Here is a 23,709-nt window from a genome sequence, read left to right as displayed (position 1 = left end):
GTAGTGTTACATCCATATACAGCTGCTTGTTGAATTACATAAAGCAACTCAAAAAAAGATGATACCTACATCGTGAAATATTCAAATCGTTGATTAACTTACATGCGAGTGTGCTGTAATTTGTAATATGATTGGTCACAAAAGAACACACATGTTTACGCTCACTTCACAGAAGGAAAACACACGTGGAGAAACAGGGAGATGTCCAGGTGCAGGCTGATGTTACGTTGGGGTTTGGCAACATCTGGTTAACTTAAAATTGCACTAGGCAAGATTTTCTTTCATGGAAAGAAAATCATATCTGTAGAAAACTCTGTTTATTTTTCTGTTTGCCCATAAAAACAATGTATCTGGTGACAGCACTAGCAGAAACCCATCTGTGCATTCTGCAAGTGGTGCATTAAGAAACTGTAAGAAAACATTTATCCTAAAAGTTAGCAAGTGAACACTTAAATTCTGTGTCGTCAGGTTCGTCACACAAAGTCCGTCACCAGAGTCAGACGTTGCGTAGTGCAGTTTTAATACATTGATTGGTTGTTCATTTAAGACGCTCGGATAGGTCCAAGTACTCAGGGAAGATCACAAGGGAACAGATTAGGGGTCAAAGGATTGAGGGACCGGTGTGCAGTTACTGAGGTACTGTTACCTTTGATGGCTCTCTCGATTTTCACTTCACAAAGAAAGCATGGAATATAAAGGTTAAAAAAATAATCTGAATGATAATTACAACTCACAGCTTTTATTAACTCGCTGACAGCTGTAACCTGCGTTCAGTAGCAGCTTACAATAACCTGATCATATCGTATCTGAAGAGGAAATGAAAAGAAATACGCAGACGTACCTCCAGCCATATTGAGCACTCTGTCCAAGGCAGGACGGACCTCCTTATCCAACTGATCGTGTATCCTTCCACCCAATAATGGACCTATATCTGTAGAGAACACAGCATCAGATCCCTTTCTTTATTGTGTTTGCTGCTTCTGCAGGTGTTTAACTTTCAGGAAAGAGCTGCCTGCAACGCTTACTCAAAAGTAGGATGAATACACAAGGGATCCTCTATAACAGTTCCGGCTGTAGCTATCTAGACCCAGTTATGTCACAAATGTGTTGTGAAAACAAGTCGAGGAACAGTAGACCCAGTGAATTCAGATAATAAGCATGATATACGACCAATAGCAGGAACCCAGTGAATCGTTTCTGTCCACTTACTTCACTATCAGAGGCACAGAGGAGGTCTACTTACTATCTAGGTCGTAGATGACTTTGTTCTTGGCGGTGGCGTATTGGGATATTAGGTAATCAATTTGCTGCAAACAGGAAACACAACAGAGCCGAGCAAAGAGAAGCAAACAGAAGCAGATGAAAATCAGTATATTCGTCTCGTCGTAGTACAGCACAGTTTCATGGTGTAATGGAGAAAATGACAAAATATAAAATCGGTCTTCACAAACGGTTTGTTCTCAGTAAAGTAAAGTGAGAGTTAAAACCTGGGCTCCTGAAATCGAATGGAATGACAGAAGATTCTCTCTTTTCCCACATTGAAAAGATGACATGAATGAGGCATGACTAGAAACAGTATCGTTCTGAAACAACTCTTCTTGTTTGAGTAGATTTGAGCTTTTCATTCAACCATGACTGAACCCTTTTTTCATGCTTTCCCCACATCTTTACATTCGCTAAAATGTCCATAACTAGTAGCTATCTCTTCCTATAATCAGAAAATGATTTGCTGTCTATTTGAGGTTTGTTTTATAGAATTTGTAGGATATTTACACGATATAATGATTCCATTTGTATTGACAGCACATTATCTGAATTTCCACACTTTAACGTCGTGTTTTGGGCTACAAAGAGTGAACGACTCTGGTTCTTCTCACCATTGGCGTGTCGTTAGCGAAGGTGTGCAGGTCCCTCATGTTGCTGTTGACCAGCCTCCGTATGTTCTTCACCTGAGAGCTCAGGTTCTGGTTGGCAGCGTATGCACACAGCACTCCGATCCTGAACACATGACGAGCACACAGAGACACCGTTAACCTTTACGTCTCCATCTGTGCCACCGAGTGACCCCGCTGCTCCCACATCACCCAGTAGCCCAGGGGGGGAGTTTGACAGAACGGGGTGATGACATGCCGTCAACAGTAGGGGGCAGTGTGCACCACCACATCTACTTTTTTAACATTTTCTCTCTCAGCTTCCTCTGAGCGAGTGCACCTGTGGAATGAGCTTAATGTCCTCGACAGCCAGCTCTACCGCTCTTGTAATCACAGTTATGTGTGATGATCAACACATATTTGAAATGTGTCCCTTTCATGATGGCATACAATGTACTGTTGGACAAGCATATTTCTATTAGAGTGGCATACAGCACAATAAAAGCAGAAAAGAAGATCACACATACTCTTAACTGGTAGCACAAGCTGATAAAATGATGATGTTTATCAATATTATGTCTATTTGTCAGCAGACGGTGGTATTGTCTGCATTTTCAAGACAATAGATGACTTTCAGGACGACGTTGTTCTCTAAAGTAAATCCACTCATAGCAGGGGATGTAGGTGTCTCTACACTGAGCTCTGGTGTGTATTATCTGAGGTCCCTGGGTTGTAAACATGTTCAAATTGAATGTGAAAACAGAATTGCATAAAGCAGACCATTAAAGCGAGCCTCTCGCAGACTTCAAACAGACCTGAGTAGATCGGTACGAGGCTTAATTAGCTTGAGCAACATCAAGGGAGAGACGGCCCATAGTATTAAGCCCTTTCCATGACTCACACTCATCCCAGCTGAATCTTCAGCCCAGCGTATCACAGCCAGCGTAGTGTGTCTAAGTTTGTATTCATTGCTGCGTTGATGTGAGCGTGATTGGGGTTCGCCGGGTGATTAACTTCAGAACAGATGGTCCACGAAGCTTCTGTTCGCTGGAGTTGTGAGGCATCCAAACTCTAGACGGTACAGTTGTATAACACGGTGAATCTCATTTTTAGGAACGTTTCAGTGGAATAAGCAGCTTTATGAATGATGTTAGATGACTCGCAGAAAGGACTGACTCAGAGGCTACCGGGAAGGTTTAGATCAATGGCGATGAATCCGGGCGTTGTGACTCACTGTATAATAAGACAGAGGTCTCTGCATGCGGCCTGTTTATATGTTTCTGTGTAGGTGTTGCACAGCAGTTTGTATGCATGTGTGTGTGCCGACAGTGCATGCAAAGTGAGGTTATGCCCCATTCATAGTCTGAAGGGATGAAGAAGATGGTGCGTGTGTGTCCCTCTGTGAATATAATCCTGTTAATCTAACCTGCATTATGCTGCAGACATTTTGTCACATTAGGGATTGTTCAGTGTCTTCATACACTGAATGCACACAATATTAGACACCTGATGAGGTGGAACCAGATAAGAGCCAATGGACCTCATGCTGTTATTCTTTTCATAACTTATTCTTACTTTTTTTCTCGAAAGTTTGCCTAAAAATCCCACCGTCTAAGTCAACGTGTATCTTTTATCCAAGCAGTGTTGTCCATCTATCCAAGAGATTTAATTTACAATGATATAAAGGTATAACATACAGTGAGCGTGTCACGCCCGCCTTTACAGCTGCGTTGTGGATACGTCCGTTCATGCAACCGTGGTGTAGTTTGTTTATAGCATAACGTTAGCTTTTTACTCATGGCGATGGCGTTTACGCTTCAAAAATCCTAAAAGTGATAGAGGGAACCAGTGCGATGCTAACTTCCTGTTGGCCCACAATAATATGTCATCTCTGAGGCGCTCTATACTAATCGTAGAATCCCATAATTGACCAATCAGAATCAAGTATTCAACAGTCAAAACCTGGATGTCAGAGCGTCTTTTCATTAGAAGAACTGTCTTTGTCTAACAGACTGTTGATAAATGCTTGGCACATATCAACAGTGTTTTTTTGTAGTTAACAGGCATTTAAAATAAGCACAAATTACAAATATGTTGGAGCTCCATGTGCTGCCCTCGAGAGGGGAAACTCTCTTCATCTGTGTGGCATCGCGCTGCTCCCCGTCTGGAGGAACCGTAATGATGTTTGCCATAAATAGTGAGGAGGCCGACGCCGAGTAAACGCTGTCATCGTGTAAGTGGAGACTTAATGAGAAAAGTAGGCCAAACAACGAGGCTGGGACACAGTGAAGTGGAGCCACCCGGAACCAGGGGAAGATTCAAAATGGCCACTTCCACAACAAAAGCCTTTTGTCCAACACTTGTCTCTCTGTCTCTCTCTCTCTGTCTCACTCTCACACACAAGAACGCACTTTCAGACTTTTTCTTTTACTCACAGATTCACACTCACACACACCTTCCATCTCTCTCTGTCTGTCTCTGGTTGTCTGTGTCTTTATTGCCAAAACGTCCATTCGTTCCTCTCCAGCCTTTTCTCATTTGTCTTTCCGCTTTGGCTCGTCTGTTTTCATCTACGTCTCTTTCACTACACCTCTCAGACTTTAGTTTTGTTTCCCTCTCTCACTTCTATCTCTGATGCTTTATTTATATTTTTCTCTTCCCCCCCGTCTCCTCTTTTGCCCTCATCTCTCTCTCTCTCTCTCTCAGTCTCTCTCCTTGTATCCACCTCCCTCTTTTTTTCTTTGTCTCTCCCTCCCTCCCAGTGTCCATGCAAGGTCACTGGAATCTGCAGCCAAACAAAGACTCTTTGAGAAGAACGCCGAGCGCTCTCTGACGAGCTGTGCAGTACACGACTGTTCACCTTTGCTTAGTTCAGTTAGGTTTGAGTTCGGTACGCGTTGCTTGGTCGTAGTTCAGATGTGTTGTTTTGAGAAGTGGTGAAATTATATCCGGAGATAAAACCGACAGAAGAGGAAGAAAAATACACATTTGTGTAGGAACAGAAAATGATCAAACAAACAACAAACCCGAGGTGACAAGCACGGCATGCCGGAGCTGAATAATAGAAAATAGTTGAGCGCTGCTGTTGAGTGCGTCTGATTAAAGGCAACAGGAAACATGTCGGCCGCTGCAGATAAAGACAGACTTCCCCCCCGCAGTGGCACCTTTATTTCACCTTAGATTCAATATCTTTTATATCACATTTGATAGAGAGGTATTTCAGTGAATAGCTTTTTATAAGCAATGCCATAAAACTTGCTTATATGAGAGAAAAAAATACATGACAGCAGGCAAGAGAAGATTTAAAGTTTAGGCTTAAAATGAATAAAATATAACTTTTACCAACTTACACTTACTGACAAATTGAGGAGTCTCTTCCAAAATGTGATTTTGAAACTGATTACTGGCACAAAAAGTATAACGATGACTAAAATACTAAAATGTAAATGGATGTACTTAACCACACTTGTTTTCAAAATATTGGAAGGTAATTTTCAGGCAGCTGTTGCCCTTTAAAAAGCCGTTTATCAACTCAGCTGTTCACTTTGTGCAGACGAGTGCTGCTGTGCAGCATCATCACATTTCTCCGTGATCAGCAACTCCTAAACTGACCCGCCAGCTCAACCCTGCGTTCAACGGCTGCATGGCTGCTTGTTGTTACTGCGTCTCTTATTGACCGCGGGGGACAATTCAGACGCAGTGTGAGAAGGATTTACCTCCAGCGACGTTGTAAAAGGGCTGTAATTCCTGTTTGAGCGAAAGCCAAATGACACATGAAAGTCTCCCGCAGGGCGGAAACTCCACAACAGCAGATGAAGAAGAGCATCAAACTAGTGCATGCAGTGCCCCGGTATCTAGGCCACTACTGGGGGCTGAGCAGCGAGTGTTACATGGTCTGGTGGCTCCATAGCTTTTTACAAACTCGCAACAATGGCCCGCATTCAGCGCGGTGGTGGTCGGGAGGCTCGGGCAGTCGTCCTTCAGCTCCTCCCTGCTTTCACACTGCTGGAACTGTACCTCTATTATCCCGTCACTCAATTAGAAAATGATAATGTAGTCATTGTAAGAATTCTAAAACAAATAATACCGCCAACAATCACGCAAAATTGCTAACTAAACGGTGCTGTGCGGGAACTGCTTTTATTGCGATGACATTTTTTAGACCTACACCAGAGTATGACCTAAGGCATTCCATGCACATCTTTGAACATGAGAAGAATGGTATAATCAGCCTGACATCAGCGACCTGTATTCAAAAGCTCCTGAGAGACAGATAACATAGCAGCTTGTTTTTTCTTATGAATTTGGGACAATAGATCAGCTCATTACAGGAGCGTCTGTACAGGCATGCACAGTGCATATTATAATGTGCAGTCTTTGTATTCTGCCACTTCTTATTCCATATTTCCTCTTTTTATTCAACAGTATACACTCCTATTAAAGTCTTTATTCTATTAAGCCCCTGTTATATTTAATTTAGCCACCGATTATTTCATCTAAGCCTCCGGTTAGCTTGTTTATATTCCATTTAACTGCTCCCCCCCCCCCCCCCCCCTCCCCCTCAACCAGCCATTGTTACATCCCTTTTATGCACTGTTATGTTTGTCTTCTCAGAGCTTGCCAGGTCACGGTCTGAACTCGGCTTCCCAGTGCAGCGTTGTGTCCTATAAAGAATTTAACCAGACACTGAGAAGTTCTGACTCCGGGGCTTTTCGCTCCGGGCGTAGCAGCCCAGTAAACACGATGCTATTTTGCTCTGTTTTTCTTTCCGCTCATAAGGACGCCGTGTAAGTTGCTGTCTGTTCCGTCTAAAACTAGCCGCAGCGGTTTGATGGGAGACAACAGAACAGACCATTAATTCCACCGTAAACAGTCCAGGAATGATATGAATACTAAGCTGTGAGCCAAACAGCCTGTAGGGCTCAGGGCTGTGCAAACAGCCACAGAAGGTCACTGGAATACAGCAGTATTTTAAATACTCTACAGGGGCCAAAAGAAGGAGATGGTAGTGGTCGACTCAGTCTGAGCACTTGAGCAAGGCAGCAAAAGAAAAGTATAAATTACATCAGAGGACAGGTTTGGTTGAGGATTTTGGAAATTCGGATTCTACACGACCAGCCGCTGTGTAGTTTGTGACTCTTTTTAAATGAGCATATTAAAAACAGAAGGTGACACATTTGCTCTGCTCAGTAAATCATCCGTGGAATGAATAAGGTTATGAAAAATAATTAACCTTCCAAGCAAAAACTAATGGTGTGATTTAAAAATAAATGTCAGCTTTCCAAAACGAGAAATGACTGTAATTTACTCAGTAAACAGTAACTTCATAACAACTTCTTGCACTCTATTAAGCCTTGACTGAATCAGCTATGATTATTTAGCTCTCAGTCTGTAGTTACAAAGACTCTGGACGACCTGAAGTGTAAAACTGTCTTTGGTGTCAGTATTCAAAGTCTGCTTTCCAGGAAACTTAGAGTTCTGTAAAGACCGTGATTGGTTTTAATAGCGTGGTCTCTTTCCCATTAAGTTAGCTCAGCATGGAGCAAACACTGCCCAGAGGCCAGATGCATTAAACTTAAATTAGATTCGCGACAACGAAACGATGGCTCGAATGTAAATAAACGGATGATGTAAACATTGTAAACATGAGTTTATGGTCTCAATCTCTAGTTTCAAGTCTTCTTCAATACAACATGATGTTCATTTAGTAAATTATGGTCAATTTAGAGTCAAATAGACATAAAGCAGAGTATGCTTTAGGGCGGGGCTACACAGTGATTGACAGGTCTCTACCAGAGACGAATACGAGGTCTCTACGTCACTTTCAGTCAGCAAACCAATGGGTGACGTCACGATGACGACGTCCCCTTCTTATATACAGTCTATGGTCTGCTTCTCTACTTTGCACTCAAGTGTTTTGAATAACGACGTTTGTAAGACTAGTCATGTCACAGTGGAGAAACAAAAGGTTGATTGTGTTTCTGTGGACGTAAAACAACCTAACCAGTATAGAAATATAATTCCCAGAGATCCTAAAGAGGATTGAACAGAACTACAGAAGCCAGAGCAGCTGACCACCAAGCCAGTGAGTCATGTTTAAAAACATAATCTGGTGGCTTGGTGTTTATTCCGTTATCCCTGTATTAAAAATGCTGCTATTTTCTGGATTACAACCCCCCGCCGAGCCAATTGCACCTTTTTAGCTGGAAACGACATCACCGAGCCGTGCACATTTTCCCTCTCGTATCTTTTCTCTCTCTCCTGTGCAACAATGTGCCACATCATCACTTTTGTAACACAAATGTGTCCAATAAATTCCAAAAGAAAGCCTGACCAAGCTGTGAGCATCCATTAGTTTCACTATGTAGAGTTCCTGTTAGACTGTATTGATTTGTGGCCGTGCACACTACCAGAACCCACGGACCATAAAAGACCCCCGGACGAGGGAAAAAAATGTAATTAGTGAAGAAATAAAATGGATTTCCAGCTATAAACCAGCAGAAACAAAACAGGAGAATCAGAATGATTAGTGTGATGGAGGTCTCTCCAGGAGATGTGATAAATGATGGGATGCACAGGAAATACTGACAGCGACCTCTCTACTTAATTAGCTTGGCAGTGGTTTGTGTGAAGCTGCCATTGCGTGGCGTCTTCGTGCTGGGCAGCGATCATGCGTGTGTGCGTGGACGTCATGGTTTGTGGACAGGGAGAGAGGTTCATTAAAGGAAGTTCAACTTAGAAATTCAGCAACATCTCCGAAAACCTAAGACTAAAAGCTCAACACAGAGAATTCTTTCATTGATGTTAAAGTTATTCTAACACATTTAAACCTTGTCTTCTCAGTATCTTCATTAGTTGCTGTGGATGTACATTGAAAACATTTAAAATGGCGTCACTTTTGCTACGCAACATTTCATTTTGTTGGCTTTAACCGCTCCAAAACTCGGCTGAGCCCCCGGAAATGCACTACACGTGATGACACCCGAGTAGCTTTGACATTTAGTCAGCAAGTGACATCTTCATAATCGCTGTGGCTTCCTTCATGACAGAGTGAAGCTCATCTCACTATTAATGAATCCCCTAAAAATAGGCCGGCATGTGATGACTCCCGGCGGAGGCTGTTAACTGAGCGATGTGTGTGTTACAGGAGGAAGTGTGGGAATGTGTGTGTGTGTGTGTGTGACTGATTTGTGCGCCTGCTGTTTTGCATCTGAAAGCATGAAAGAGTGTGTTCATGTATTTGTGTCAACAGTCAGAAAGTGAGTGAGAGGTGTTTTAGTATTACTAGATAGTTTCGTGGCGTTTCGTTGAAGTATCAAATGTCCCTTATTTAGTTGTTAATTGTTATTTGGACTAGAACATTACTAACTTACCTTACATGTTACACACCCACCGTGTAAGTGAAGGAGTGTGTGCACAGATAGATGACATTAGATCTATTGTTTGTCTGTAGGCTGTGGCTGCTTTAGTGTAATAACAAGTGGACCGGTGATGAAAAGAGGTTCCTACTCATTAATTGGGTCACTTTATTAATAATTTAGCAGAATTCTGTGCTAATATTTTTTGGCACATCAATAAGAGGGGAGCTTTTTTAACCCCTGAAGGTCCATGCAGACTTAAGTAGTGTGAAACATACTGACTGAAGGTCTTGGCTCCTTAAGAGGTTATGTTTGAGCTCTATCATGTGATCAATCTTTAGGTTTCTTCATAATTCACTCTCTGGTTTTGCTCTTGAGGTTATGTATTGACATGACTATCCACCTCATGTCACCTCTAAAGAGGAGCAGCTGCAATAGCAGGAGGGTTACAAAAAGCAAGGGCCATCGAAATCAGAAAGGTTCGCGTGACAGTCAGAGAACAGAGCAGACAGTCGGACGTCTGTAGACATTAAAATGGGATCAGACATTTTTCTGACACGACACTGAACACAGCCTGAGGTCCTATTGTCTAGATCACTAGCACTTCAAAGCAATGTTATAAACAATATTTTTTAATTCAGAATATACTACACATCCCCTTCAGAGAGTTTTACATCATGTTGCTTCTCTTTTGCTTTATATGTAAACTAATGTTTGAATACTGAGTTTGTTTATGGAGTCGATTGTGAAACATCTCTTCTAGCATTGTTTTCCTTGTTTTCAACTTCCCACAGCCTCGACGTACTACCCACATTCAAATTAATGCCATTTTTCGCTGCGACGCCTGATCTGATGTGATTGCCGCCTCAGAGCCTCAACTGACTGATTAAGATTTAAAGTGCAGGGTGCTGAGTGCTCAGTTCACTGCCACATACATTATCATTAATTAGAGCACATATGATTAGCATGAATTACTAACCTCATAACGTTGGGACCTTTTGTGTTTAATAGTTCTGGACACCCAGCGACTTAAATAGACTGCTGAAATGCATGCTGGGTAACCGCACGAGGCAGGGGTCTTCCACTTGAACAGAGGGAAGGATCTTCAATTTGTCATTTTGAATGAATCCACGCATGTGGATTCGGAGCTGATTAGTGAAGACTGCAATAGCCACTGCTGTTGATTTAATAATGTCCTGTGTGGTCTTTTGATAGCTGGCGGGCCTGATGCAACATGCCGTTCTACTGCACAGTTCATGTATTAATGCACGAGATAAGACGTTATACGCTAGTAACAAACACACATGGGCTGGCGGGACAGATGTTGTTCATTTAAACTACCACAGCACCCGTGATCACATTCACATGAGGATCAACGGAGAGCAAATATTGAGATTTGATCGTACAGAAAGTAAATGGATCGTCTGCCATTCCTGTGATACAGAAGAAGTCCTATAAGTCCTGTATTTAGACCGGTCATTATAAACTCGCTGTGCAGCCAAGCGTCGTTCACAGCTACAGACACTTGTTTTAAATCTGTGGTTATTTTAAAATAGTGGAGGCAAAGTTTCCCCCAAGATAGCGCCGGACGGCATGCTGGGTACAGCTCGCTCTCCGTCGCTTGCTACATTCCATTCCAGAACAGATGAAGAAAGAGAGAACGGAGCTCTATGGGACATATTTATAAGTTTATAAGTGTATCGCTGAGGACCCAATGAAGCGCATTGTCCAGTGTTAGGTTTGGATGAGCGGAGAGAGACCAATCAATCGGCCCGATCCGAACAGGCGCGTTTTAAACGGACACTGCACTAATGTATGAATGTGAGTAAATGATGCACAAGACATGAAGAATATTCCCATTTGATGAAGCGCACCGCAGCCTTTAAACACACGAGGTCTTGACTTCAGATATTTCCCTGCATGTAGTGTGAACATCAACAGCTTCAACGAAAATCGGAAAGAAAGCAATACAGAAGATTGGAATAAGAGGGTCTTGTCAACGCTCAAGATACTTTATAGGAGTCGAGATGTATTCATATTGATGCAGATCTTCATTAATATGCACCAAATAGTACAAACAAAGCATAAACCCATACGATGTTTTGAGTAAATTGGGTAATTCAAGTTATGTAATTCTGGCTTCATCAGACCAAACATAACCGGGACAAGGCTGCAGACATTCATTATTGCTGCATTATCACTAATACTAACAACTAACAATTCCAGTTCATCTCACATTACACTTGTGTCTGAATGGCTGTTTGCAGAGCGGGATGTAATCTGTGACGCTAACATGTTTCTGGCTGTGCATAGAAACACTTCTGTTTTCTTAATCAGCCACAGCGCCGTGTGCCAAGATTAATAGCTCTGAAAGAAATCAGTCTAATGTAATTAGATGGCGCGGTAATTTGAGGATTTGCAATTAATGCCGGCTTGTTAATCAGGTTGTTTATTTAGATTTCAAGATTCATTCACCTGCTTTCAGCTGCGGAATCAGAGTGCTGCCTTTATCTGGTTCTGATTGAATCAATAGTGTTTTTGTAAATGCACTGATTGAATCTACAAAATTCCATTTATTCTGACAAAGCTAAATTTCTGCCTCTAGCACATAAGATACAGAATGAACTCTGTCCTGAGCTTCACATCTGCTGTGTGTTTTGGTAGATTTCATCACAGAGCATCTGAGCAGGAGTGTGTGCATTTTTCGGCATGACTTGCATCCGTGCGAGTCAAATCCTTCCAGCACTGCTCTAACCCAGTGAACATTATTCATTCATGTTTACAACCACAGCTTTTTGGCTGCTCCTCTGGGATTTGACCCTGCCACTTTCAGAGTAAAGGGGTGACGCAAGAGTTTTAGTTTTTCATCTCGTCTCCTGCTCTGATTCTGTCACATAAACCCCATGGAAAATATTATGAATAAAACTATGTGCTGGTCATGTGTTTGGGAAATTAGATAAAAGGGTTTTATTGGGTGAAGGGCATTAAGGTGAGAAACAACTGGAAGCATTGTAATGTCATGAGGGAGTGATTGTTACTTGTACAACAAGTAACTCATGGATTACATGCAGAGTGACAATAGTAGTTTATTGACCGCTGTACTGTCTGTCCTAAACGTCTGTCAAAGAATGTCCTGGTGTGATAAAACTCATTTTGTTTTTGGCATCTTCCCCCTCCTCTCTTATCCTGAAACATGTTATTGTCCCCCCCCCCCCCCCCCCTCGCTGGGTGTCTCTTACCCCTCTCAATCCGATGTCAACACTTCTTGGAAAATACCCATCACCCCTTTCCACTCCTCTCTGCCTCGCTGTTAGCTTTCTAGTGGCGGTAAAAAAAGCCGCCTGGGCTCGGTGCTCATCACTCTCCCGCCTGTAATTGCTTCATTAGAGCCTCTGCAGCGTCTCTGCCTGGTAGCTGGGGAGATTTAATAAGAGCTCCGAGGATGCTCTCAGACTCTCGCGTCTGGGCTTCTAGGATATTGCCTTGGAATTTCTAATAGCCGGGCTTCGTTCCAACGGAGACAAAAAGTCAAAGAATGTCAAACTAAGTACACTCCTGGATCCCTTCTGTTCTAATACGAGAGGCAAACGCAGCTCTCCCCAGCCTTTTGTGCTGTGGCTGCATCTCCAGCGGCTCCTGCTTCTTCTACCGCTGAGACTAAACAGAGTGGAGAGAGGGTTGAGTTTCCTCTGGTCCATTTTCTGAAAGATGAGATGCAGGAGGAGCCACATGATGTAAGAGGCAGAAGAAGCACAAAGTAAACCTAAAGCTTTGCTCCCAAAACATGTTTTAACCCACTCCTTTAGACGAATCAAGTGGTGTGTTCTGATGTCTTTTTAGCATTTAATTACCATTGTGTGTTTCTCTGTTGAGCTGCAGTGGTGCATATCCATAATTTATGACAGAAATATACAGGTGCATTAGAAACTGGATATTTTTAGGCTGCTCTGAACAGGCTCCGTAGCTTTCAATGTACTGTACACATAACTTTGGGTCTTGGTTGGTCACGACCAAAATAATTCACTAAAATAGAACTTGCTCTGGAGAAGTCTGGAGAGTTGGGACCATTTTAAGGCAACTGTTTTAAAACACTCCAATAAGGAATGTGAAAGTTCAGCAAAGTCATGACATTCTCCTTCAGTCATATTACTTAATTTAGCTAATGTCATTGAATGCTTTTAATTGGCCTTGAGCTGCCTGTTTACATGTAAAAGAAATCCACTGTAAAGTTGAACCAAACACTGTCTGTACTTGATAGCAGATGATAAAAGGAGTGGTCCAGGTAGAAACATTTCCAGTCCAGGAAATCAACCTATTTACCTCAATTTTCCAACATCAACAATTTCACTTCATGCTGTTTCTCTTCACTGCCATTTCTCATTTGCCAAGATGTTGGCTCTGCAACATTAGGGGAATGCACCCTAAGCAACTGTAGTAAAAAAAATAAAAATAAAAATTGCATCTGAAGTCACGATCTTCCTGCTGGCCGGTTTCCATGTATCCAATATGAATAAAATGTATATTATCTCAGTTTCTGTGCTGAAAATAGCAGGAGGTACTATCTATTGAATTCATAGATTACAATAATTATCACAGTTACTACAGTTTGAAACAGTAGGAATGTAGGAATTAATTTCTAGTGCTAGATTCACTGTGTTTCCCACGGGATAAAATCATCAGCCATGTGCTTAAAATGTGCATGTTAAATGTGGAAATGACAGCTGGAGCAGTTAATAATAAAGCCTGGAGGCAGAGTAGGTATTATACAAGAGAGCCAAGGAGAACAGGAAGGTGTAGAGACCATTTAAAACACATGATACATAGTCCTATAGATTTGATTTATTCGTACTTTAGCCAAGCGTTGACGTGAATGAAGACTTCCCACCACAGTTAATGAAAGCTCTGTGTGTGTGAATCCCCCTGCAGATTATAATGACCAGTGCTTAGACTGAATAAGTATGAAGGGTGCTGCCACAAAGTATCTACGGTAGGAAATTACTATATATAGCAAACAGCGTGGGGGGGATGGGGAAAGCTGATGGCCGTGCGTGTTTGTGTGTGAAACAGACTCACAAGATGACCAGAGGTGCATGCGTGTCCAGTGTGTTTTTGCCTGGATGTGTGTGCATGAGCACGACACTGTAAAAGACAGGTGTAGCTTGCATTTAGTTCCAGTATGCATGATTGTGCACACACTGTTTGCACCAGAAAATACACACATGCGTGCAAGCTGATACCCCCACGTGTGTCTCGTGTGTGTGTGTGTGTGTGTGCATGCGTCATACTCACGTGATGACCAGTGAGGTGGCAAAGAGCAGCGTTCCCAGCAGACCACGCTGGCAATCTGCGTTCTTCCTCTGGCGCTGGTGCATCTCGCCGCCGCAGTTGTCACAGCAGCGGCACATGCAGAAGAAGATGCCCATTATCGGCACCAGAACGGCGAACAGCAGGCCGACCGCCGCACATACTAGGAAGCCTATCTCGTAGTAGATGGCCTGTGGTCAGCGGGCGGGGGTGAGATGAAGAACGAGGGACAGTTTATTCAGGAAACAACATCAGAGGTGGGAAGGGAAAGGAAGGGAGATGAAACAACAAGAAGGGCAAATGGGATGGAGGGTTTGTAGAGCGAAAACAGAATTGGATAAGGAGAGGTGAGCAGATGAGTTGGGGAGTGAGGGAGAGAAGAAAGGATAGATTAATAACGGCATAAAGGAGAAGAAGGGAGGACACAAGGAGGCAGAGGATAAAAATGAGCTACAAATCTAAAAATATCAAGACGGATCCCACCGCTGGAAATTCTCTCTCTACTCTTTGTCCAAAAGGGATTTGTGGTTAAACAATAGACACACGTTGCGTAACACTACTCACTGCCGGAGAATCCTTTCTTTGTAATTCTTAAATACTACGAGTCAATTCAATGCACGGCTCCTTAACTACATTATTACACAACGTAAATGCCAAGACTCTCTTTCTTAAAACCGTTGAGGGCGACAACACTTTTCTCACATACAGTACCACTGTGAGCGGGTTGAGACTTACAGTAGCTTAAGCTTAACGTTGCTTTTTACATAAATTTCCAATAAACCGCAATATGCACTGAGAGGATAGCGACACGTGAAGGATGATGGGAAAATACTCAAAGGAGTCAGAGCCATCCATGTTGCCCTGTGGTGCGGTTTTTCCCTCTCTAATGAAGGAGAAAGACAGCATTTCTGATGAAAAACCTGCTTCAATAGGAATAAACTACAAGGCAGCACTGCTGCTCTGAGGAACTTCAAACTGGAATTGAGTCTTAAAATCCAGATACAAAGAAACAAATCTGCCCTTGGGTGAGATAATTACACCTGTTTGAGTGCAGTTCATCCCTTTTTAATTATTTTATTGCATTAAGTTTAGCAAAAAACAAGGTGCTTGACTCAACCAGTTCCAGTTTATTACCAGTTATCAAGAAACACGGAGAAATTATCTCGTGGCAGATTTCTGTCACTTGGTGCAAGATAGGATTTTAGTGATAAGATGTTGGACAAAAAACCTTACAACTCCAGCTGTACGCCTTAATTTAAAAGTTACATTGTCCCATTATAAAGGGCGAGTTCATTTGGTACACCCAGATAAAACTAATGCAGTCTGATATAACAGCCATAGATTCTACCTTCATGGAGGTTAGAACAATTCATCAGTCCCATTTAAGACTAGACCAACGATTAGATACAAAAATACTCATCATAATCTACAGCCTCCAAAATGACTATAAAGTAGAATCAACACATGAAGCATTGTGGGCCCGATCTTACCCAGCGCAAAGCGGTGCACTGTGCAGCTCATCTGTGCGCTCATCTGTGCGCCCATCGGCGTCTTGGTCTAAAAATAAGGTGTGGTCCGGCACTAAAGAAACTGGTCTGAAGTACATGAAGCAGTATTTTCCTGCTATTTACAACTGATATACATGCTGCTTGCTTCATGTAGCGAAAGCAATTTCCTCGTTTGAAATGCTAATGTGCCAGGTGCAGGCACACCTGGCTTTTAAAGTTAATGGGCGATGACACCCTGATTGGTTTAATTCATGTTATGCCCAAAACACACCCATGATTAATTAAGAGACTAAATACAACCCCTTGCCTCAGATTATGCGCCATTTAATGAGCGGAAGTGGAGGAAGACATGCAGCAAATTCACTTAGATTTAGTGTGTCCCAATACATTGAATGTCAAATTCTGTATGCTGAAAAATACAAGGACGTTCTACTGCATCCGGTCGCATTTTGCAGGTGGCAAGAGCGCATCCTTTTCTTGCCATTTTTACCCACAATCCTCTGCGCTATTAGCAAGAGGGTCAACGTTTAAGATGCAATGTTATGACAAAGTAGTACGTCCCAATTCAATGCTTAGAGCATGCATCAGTCCGTACTTTGTAAGGGCAGCGGTGGTACGTACCTAAAAGTAAGAAAAAGTATGCGGTGTGGAAGTCAGCGGAGAATCTATCGTGTGCTTGTTGTATTAGACCACATTAGTTTTAGCGAAGTGTAGCTAATGAACTGACAACTGAGTGTACATTACCTGTGGGACTCTAAAGAAAAAAAACCTGAACTTGACGGGACAAACTAGAAAATGGAAAGTTGTCAAGCTGAAGTCTTCTTTCCTTTTTTTCAAGAAATATAAGTTTTTTAAATGTACAAAAATTTGAAATGCAGGTACAGTATCGGCAGTGAACAGTTAGACTGTTAATAATAGTTATTGGACAGTTAGTAGGAGTGTAGTGAGGTCGTTATGGTGAGGAGCAGTAAGATTAGGATGGAGGAGAGAGCATAGGAATGCTGACTGTCATATTCGTCTATATGAATACTCTGTATTTACAGTTTGTTCTGCTTTGCTTCTCAATCGTCAGCTCTGAAATCCGCACATCCGTCATCACAAAGCTTCAATAATCCTCGACTTTGATTGAATATTAGAAATATTCAAGGTGACTCAATTTCTTTCAAATGTGCCCAGCTATATTGAGAGTGTTGAAATTGCTGCTGTTGGCAGGTTGTACAGTACTCCTGTCATGTACCACAGTGCTCCCTGTTAATCTGCCCCGTTCTGAACCACACTCGGCACAGGCTTTGGAAATTGGCAAAATTGAATAGGGGATTGGCCAATTCCCACACCGCATGTAACGTGTCACAATGATGTTCAATAGCTTCTCGTTATGAAAGGATCAAAGCGGGGCTGCTATCACCGCTCCTGAATGGACGAACTGCTCTCCCGGCTGATTCACACTAATCTTAATCGCCTCCATAAGTCAATGACCCGGCCTTCTCTAGAGACCTGCGGCTTTTCAGCTTTTTAACATGCAGGGTGAAAAGAAGTGGCTTCTGAACTCGTCAGAGAGGAGTATTCTTCTCTGGTTCATCCCTAAATCTCTGTGCAGAGTCTCAGGCGGTGGACATAATCCAACCTCCGAAAGCGTGTGTTTAGCTGAGTGAGGTTCCTGGATGTGCTATAAACATAGTTTATGAGATGTAGGAAGAAAAAGACCCCAATCAGACCGTTTCTGACCTAAAAGTTACTGCAAGGAACTTTCATTTTGTGTCGATTACGGTGGTCCCTGTGGACCAAAGTGGTTCAAGTGTTTCCGAGCACCAGATTCCCTTCAGGAAACCTCTCATTTTACTTCAGGAGTGTCTGACAGTGGGCTGAATCCGACCCAATGACAATTATTAAGAATAACTATATAGAAATAACCAATCTACTCGCCCATTGTCTGGTTTAATTATGTAGGTCCTAAAGAGACGTCGGTATTAATTTGAGACGGTTTCATAACCAATTAAAAGTTCCTCACAGTAACTTTAAAGAATACAAACAGGGAGGAAAAGAAGAATCCAACGTTTTGACGATATTGAGAGGCAAAGAAAGAAAGAAGAGAGACACTGTGTGTGTGTGTGTGTGTGTGTGTGTGTGGTCTGCCTTCTAACAGAACCAATGTCATTTTGCAAACTGAACGCTTGCATTGTCATTGTGCTTCTGGGCTCTGCTTGTTATTGGGTGAATCTTCACAAAAAAAAGGTCAAAAATGTTTTATTTTTGTTCCACCACCACTCTTCAACAGCCCGCAGCTCTGACTATTTTTGGACTAAAGCTTTGTGTTGGCAAATACCCAAAAGAAGAAGGTGACCTTCCTATAAGAGCACACCGAATGATGAGGTGGCATCGTGTCTGAGGGCTGAAGATTTTAAAGTGAAGATTTTAAAGTGACATCCTTAAGATGTCAGACCGGGTTGATTTCTCTTTGTGTGAAAGCAGTGGAGTTGTGCTTAAAGTTTAGTAGTCTGGAGTCTTGAATTCTGAATGAATTGACGTCATGGTTCTTTGTGTTTTTAGTGCTTCCTGTTTGGATTCATTGTTGTGCCTCAGATCCTGCTGCTTGATAGTGAATTGGATTGGATGCCACTTTGGATCCACAAGGGAGAACATCAGGCTTTATTCTCCATGATGTCTTTTATTAGGTAGGGAGGAGAAGTCAAGACTGCAACAAACATCAAGCCTTTGATCACAGCTGGACTATTTCAATCCACTGCAATGAGGCTTTTATTTAAACCAAGATTACACCGGGACATTCACTGATTAACCTTCTACTATCAGGGAAATGATCCACTCTACTCTGGGTTGAAATGGTCTTTTAAATCAGGACGGGTCTGATGTTCCGTTGTTTGGTGGAGACATACAGGAGATTGAATGTGAATTACACAAACCAATAAACCCTTTTGCTTGATTTAATATGTTTGTTGGTTTATTTTACATAAGCAATCAAGGGAATTAGCTCTTCTATGTATGTCATTGGATAACATTTCCATTTTGGGCAACGTAAATAATGAAAGTTGATCCTTTTCTGCCCTTTAAAAGAAAAGCTTTGGTGTCAGTTTTGACTTGGAATTACTGTCTTTGATAAACCAGAGTCATGGATCTAATTCATCTAAAATCCATCGGCTACAGAGTCAACACTGTAGATGTTGAACTATGAGTGTAGAAGTGTGATTGATCTGTCCTGATTGACATTAACATTGGTTGTTTGAGTGTATTTTTAGCTATTGTCATTGTACATCACACATTTCAAAAGAGACCAGAAAACTTGTTATCTCCTTCTCACTACCTATAAGGTGCAATGTGATGTTCATGGTTTAGTTTTGGTTATTTCTTTCTAGTGATGTGTTTGAAGCTCGCGTTTACGAAGCCCTATGAAGCTGTGGCATCGCTGTGTGTCAGAGGATCCACGTCGCTGTGTAGTAGTAAAAGAATTCTGCCGACATCAGCACACAAAAGATCAAGCGTTTGTGTTACGTGCTGGATTTCTAAGGGCCACAAGTCGCTAGTAGGAAACAAAAGATGCTATTTAACAATACGCATAACTTAGTAGAGTCGAGGCAACGACATTAGTGTGAAAGAATATTACAAATGGTGTGTAAAATGCATAGATTTCATTCTAGAGCACTAACACGCTTCCTTTGTGATCCAGTCAGCATGTTGCTCCTCCAGGAAGCTGAAGAGATCTAAATCAGGACTTAAGTGAGACAGAAGCTACAGTTTTGGCAAAGCTGGTGTTTGTAAGGTGGATAGGATGGCTGGGTGCGAGTCATAGGGCTGCACAACTAATCACACGTATTCAAATGATAAAGATGTTAAAAATAAATAAAATAATTAGTATATGGCAACTAAAGTGAAATGAAGTTAGTAGATTTAGCTGGAATTGTGCAGCCCTGGTGACTCGGGACAGTGGAGCATGATACAACGGGGGATGGGTTTCACTGTGAAGTCCAGTGTGCAGACGTTACCTGAAGGGTCAGCACTATGTTCTCTGGCTGAGGGAGATCAGATCAGATGGAGAGGGCATGCAGAAGACAAAGGCAACGCAGCGTCAAAGAAAGAGCAAAGCCACCAAACAAAAACGTGGATGAAATAGAACAACAACATAAAAAGAGAAATCAAAGGATTCTGGCATGCTTATCCACATAGTTGCATATTGAAACGCTGCACACAGACACAAAATTCTCCCATAAGTGAGAGGAAGGTGCAGAGCGAACCTTTTGATCTCAGGCAGTGAGAATAAAAATAGATCTTTGGTTATCAAGGTTGTTCCTTGTGAAATCTAAAGTGATGTTAAAGTGATGATCTCGTTAAATTCACAGGTTGTGCCAGTGAAAGAGATGGCCTTGCCTCGGCTTGTAAAAGCTTTAACACCTGAGAAGTGATGGACTCAGAGTGTCTCAGAGGTACATCTCTTCTGTAATATACATCACCAATCAGAAAAACATATTGCAATAACATAAAATAAAAAACATAAAGAAAAACAACCATTTTCTCACACACACACATACACACACACACACACACACACACACACACACACACACACACACACACACGTTACCTTTTGGTATTCCGTCTGAATGGCTCCAAACTTGTCCTTTGTCAGTTTGACAATCAGATCTGTAACGACAGAGAGAAAACAAACGCTACATAAAAAGACTGCTGTTTTCTTTATGCATCCATAACTGCATTGTATGCATTTAGCGTCTTTTATCTGCTCACACAGTGTGTCAGAGATGTAACCAGTCTTGTGGGTTATTAGCTTGTAAAGGAAAAAGACTTCAGTAAATGACGGCTACCTTGAGGGGTAGTTTTCTGATGAAGTTATTTGTGGTGTGCATAAAGCTTATGACTTTATTTTACAGCCTAATTCATGGTCATTTTCATCTTTTATATTACTAGTGAAGTACCCGTTCAGTCTTTCTCAAGGACCGTTCACCCACACAACCTCACACTCCACACTGGGTTTCCTTGAGCAATACACTTGGCAAGCTTCAGTCGATCGGATGAACGTTTGTTGAGGATATTACAAATAAATATGTCCCGTATATCTGCGGTCTGTCTTTCTTTATCTGTTCTAGAATGTCCTGTAGCGAGCTGTCCCCAGCATGGCGTTCGGCGGTGTAACAGTTAAACGTGGCCCCCTCTCAATAAAATAGAATCGCCAACTATTTTGATGATTGATTAATTGGTCGGTGACTTTTTAAAGGAAAAACAAAGCCAATATTCTCTTTAAATGTGAATATTTTCTGGTTTCTTTACTCCTCTGTGACAGTAAAATGAATATCTTTGAGTTGTGGTCAAGAAAAGACATTTGAAGACGTCATCTTGGGCTTTGTGAGACATTGATGGACATTTTCCCCCATTTACTGACATTTCTTAGACCAAATAACTAATCGATTAATCAAGAAAGTAATCGTCAGATTAATCGACAATGAAAATAACGTTAGTTTCATCCCCACAGTGAGTAGATAACGCACTAATAAATATGTTCGTGGATCTCACTCGACTCTGCACTTCCTTCCTTCAGCAATACAGCCGTCAAGTGTGAAGTCGATCCAATGATTGGTTGTCCAGAAAGTCTTACGGACGGACAGACGGACAGAGTCTCCTTCCATGTTAGTTCGACGAGCTTGTTATGGAAACTTTCCTCAGTCAGCTGCAGGAAAGTGCCGAATATAGTTAATGTCGGAAATTATTGCTGTCAAGCTGAAGCTGCAAGTTGTCATCTTTGACAAGATGGTGTCAGGAAATTCAGAGCCCAACTCTGACAGTGCAGTGCCCCTTCATCCCCATCTCTCCCCTCTGGGTTTAGACCGGGGCGACTCTGACACAACTCGTACTTTATTTATTTCTGGCCTGGCATCACGTTAGGATCCCGATGGTGTCGTTGACATTCTGGTTTCCTGTGGATCTCAGCGGAGCTAACAGTGAAACTCTATTTTCAGAATACGGGATTCTGGATGTAAAAGTAAATGCAATATTTTACCTGATTATAATGATAAACGGTTACAAATGTGTGGCTGCGAATGACATTCTTTCTGTAACAACAACTGATAAGACAACTTCAAAGAAGACGGAAACATTTAAAATGGATACTGCAAATTAATAATCTTAATCCAAATTTCCAGATGGGAAAAACACTTAAAGAACTTGCAACTGACGTGGTTCTGTTCACATGATGCTGTATTATCGGTTCATTTTGAAACTGTGGTGGGACAAATTAAACTATGGCGGTCTGCCGTCTCGTTAATACATGGGAAACACTGATTTTTATACTTAAATTATTATTTAAAAAATGATATAATGGTAATGGAGACACTGAATAATAGTTGTTCATTAAGGAAAGTGTCTGAAATTACATCACTTTTATTGTTGCAAGTCATTTTTCAACAATTCACTTCTATTCAACCCACTTAAACAATGGAAATCATACAGATTCAACCCAAACAAATGTATTTCCTATCAAACACTGCTCGTCTCCGTTCTCTTTCACATCTACACCTGGAGCAGCGCCGGCTGTGACTCATCACACGATGATGACAGAGACAGCAAGTCTTCTCAGAGGCAATCAGGCTCACGAGGGCTTCTTCCTCCTCCTGCAATGCAGTGTTTCTCTCTCTGAAGGAAGAACATATCCTGCAGATAAACTGTTGACAATGATTGTTTTAATTCATCACAAACAGGCTGATGATCCCTGCCTGGTATTCAAAGCATGAGACTTGTTTTAATGGGGGGGGGGGGGGTGCGCTCCGGGCTCATACTTCACCTCGTTATTACGGCTGTTTAAGAAGAGATGAGCTTATCTTTTTAAAGCAGTCGCGTCTAATTGCCTTTTATTCAAACATTTATTAATGCAGGATTATTTGACTGAGAGGGCGTTTAGTTTCTCAGTCAGTCTTCTTCACACTCGTATGATTCCACGCTTGGCCTGTCCGGTTCAACCACAGACTGGTTGTTACAGAACTAGTGCAGGTGCAGCTCAGGTGCCTTGCTTAAGGGCAGTTTGATAGTTGTTACAGTAAGCAGGTTGAAGGTTGTCATGCACTTTTTCCTGCCAGCATTTTCGCTCCAACAGTCCGTCACTGTTGTGTGTTTCAGCACTGAGCTGTAAACCGATCCGAGCTTTGAGAGGAAAATAGAGCACAGCGAGCCGAGCCCGGCTATCGTTTTGTCTTGTCGCGATGGCCCTTTTGTCTGCGTTACAAAGACGCTCCTGACCTTGTAGGGAATAGAAACTGTAACGATGGTAAATAAGATCTCTACAACTGCACAGTCAGCCTTCAGGCCCAACCATTGCAGTAATATACGTCAACATATGAGAAGGGCTGCTTCAGATTTGTGCAGACGTTTAGGAAGAAGATATCGGCTCTAAAAGAGGACGATTGAAACACAGAGACGGATCAATAGCACATTACTGTCAGCACTTTTGGGGAATATATATCCAGTGGAATAAGTATTCTACCAAATGATTACTGAACCCCGTCTCCTCTGAATTAAATACATATTGCAAACCCAAAACGTCGAGTCAACCTACTCGGAGTGAGAGAGGAAAGATAAGGCGGCTCCAGTCTGACCGAGAATGAATAAACGAATGAACAGCAGATTGATTACCAAAGAAACAAATCAACAGGTTTA

General features: G+C 42.0%; 1 protein-coding gene across 1 annotated transcript in view; it reads right to left on the bottom strand.

Moving 5' to 3' along the window:
* The window catches only part of prom1a (prominin 1a), a 60,345-nt gene that overhangs the window by 16,612 nt on the left and 20,024 nt on the right, over positions 1 to 23,709 (bottom strand). Inside the window, exons 2-8 of the mRNA XM_076105237.1 lie at positions 20,633 to 20,691; positions 20,037 to 20,063; positions 14,519 to 14,724; positions 1,878 to 1,998; positions 1,244 to 1,307; positions 842 to 931; positions 647 to 670 (exon numbers count right to left, since the gene is read on the bottom strand). Coding sequence (XP_075961352.1) covers positions 647 to 670; positions 842 to 931; positions 1,244 to 1,307; positions 1,878 to 1,998; positions 14,519 to 14,724; positions 20,037 to 20,063; positions 20,633 to 20,691 — 591 coding nt within the window. The remainder of the gene's footprint in view (positions 1 to 646; positions 671 to 841; positions 932 to 1,243; positions 1,308 to 1,877; positions 1,999 to 14,518; positions 14,725 to 20,036; positions 20,064 to 20,632; positions 20,692 to 23,709) is intronic.

This window comes from Anarhichas minor, unplaced genomic scaffold (genome assembly GCF_050575085.1).
Source record: "Anarhichas minor isolate MPS153535 unplaced genomic scaffold, ASM5057508v1 ptg000031l, whole genome shotgun sequence".
Classification (NCBI taxonomy): domain Eukaryota; kingdom Metazoa; phylum Chordata; class Actinopteri; order Perciformes; family Anarhichadidae; genus Anarhichas; species Anarhichas minor.
Note: the sequence above shows the minus strand (reverse complement) of the source record. Positions and strands in the feature narration are given on the sequence as shown.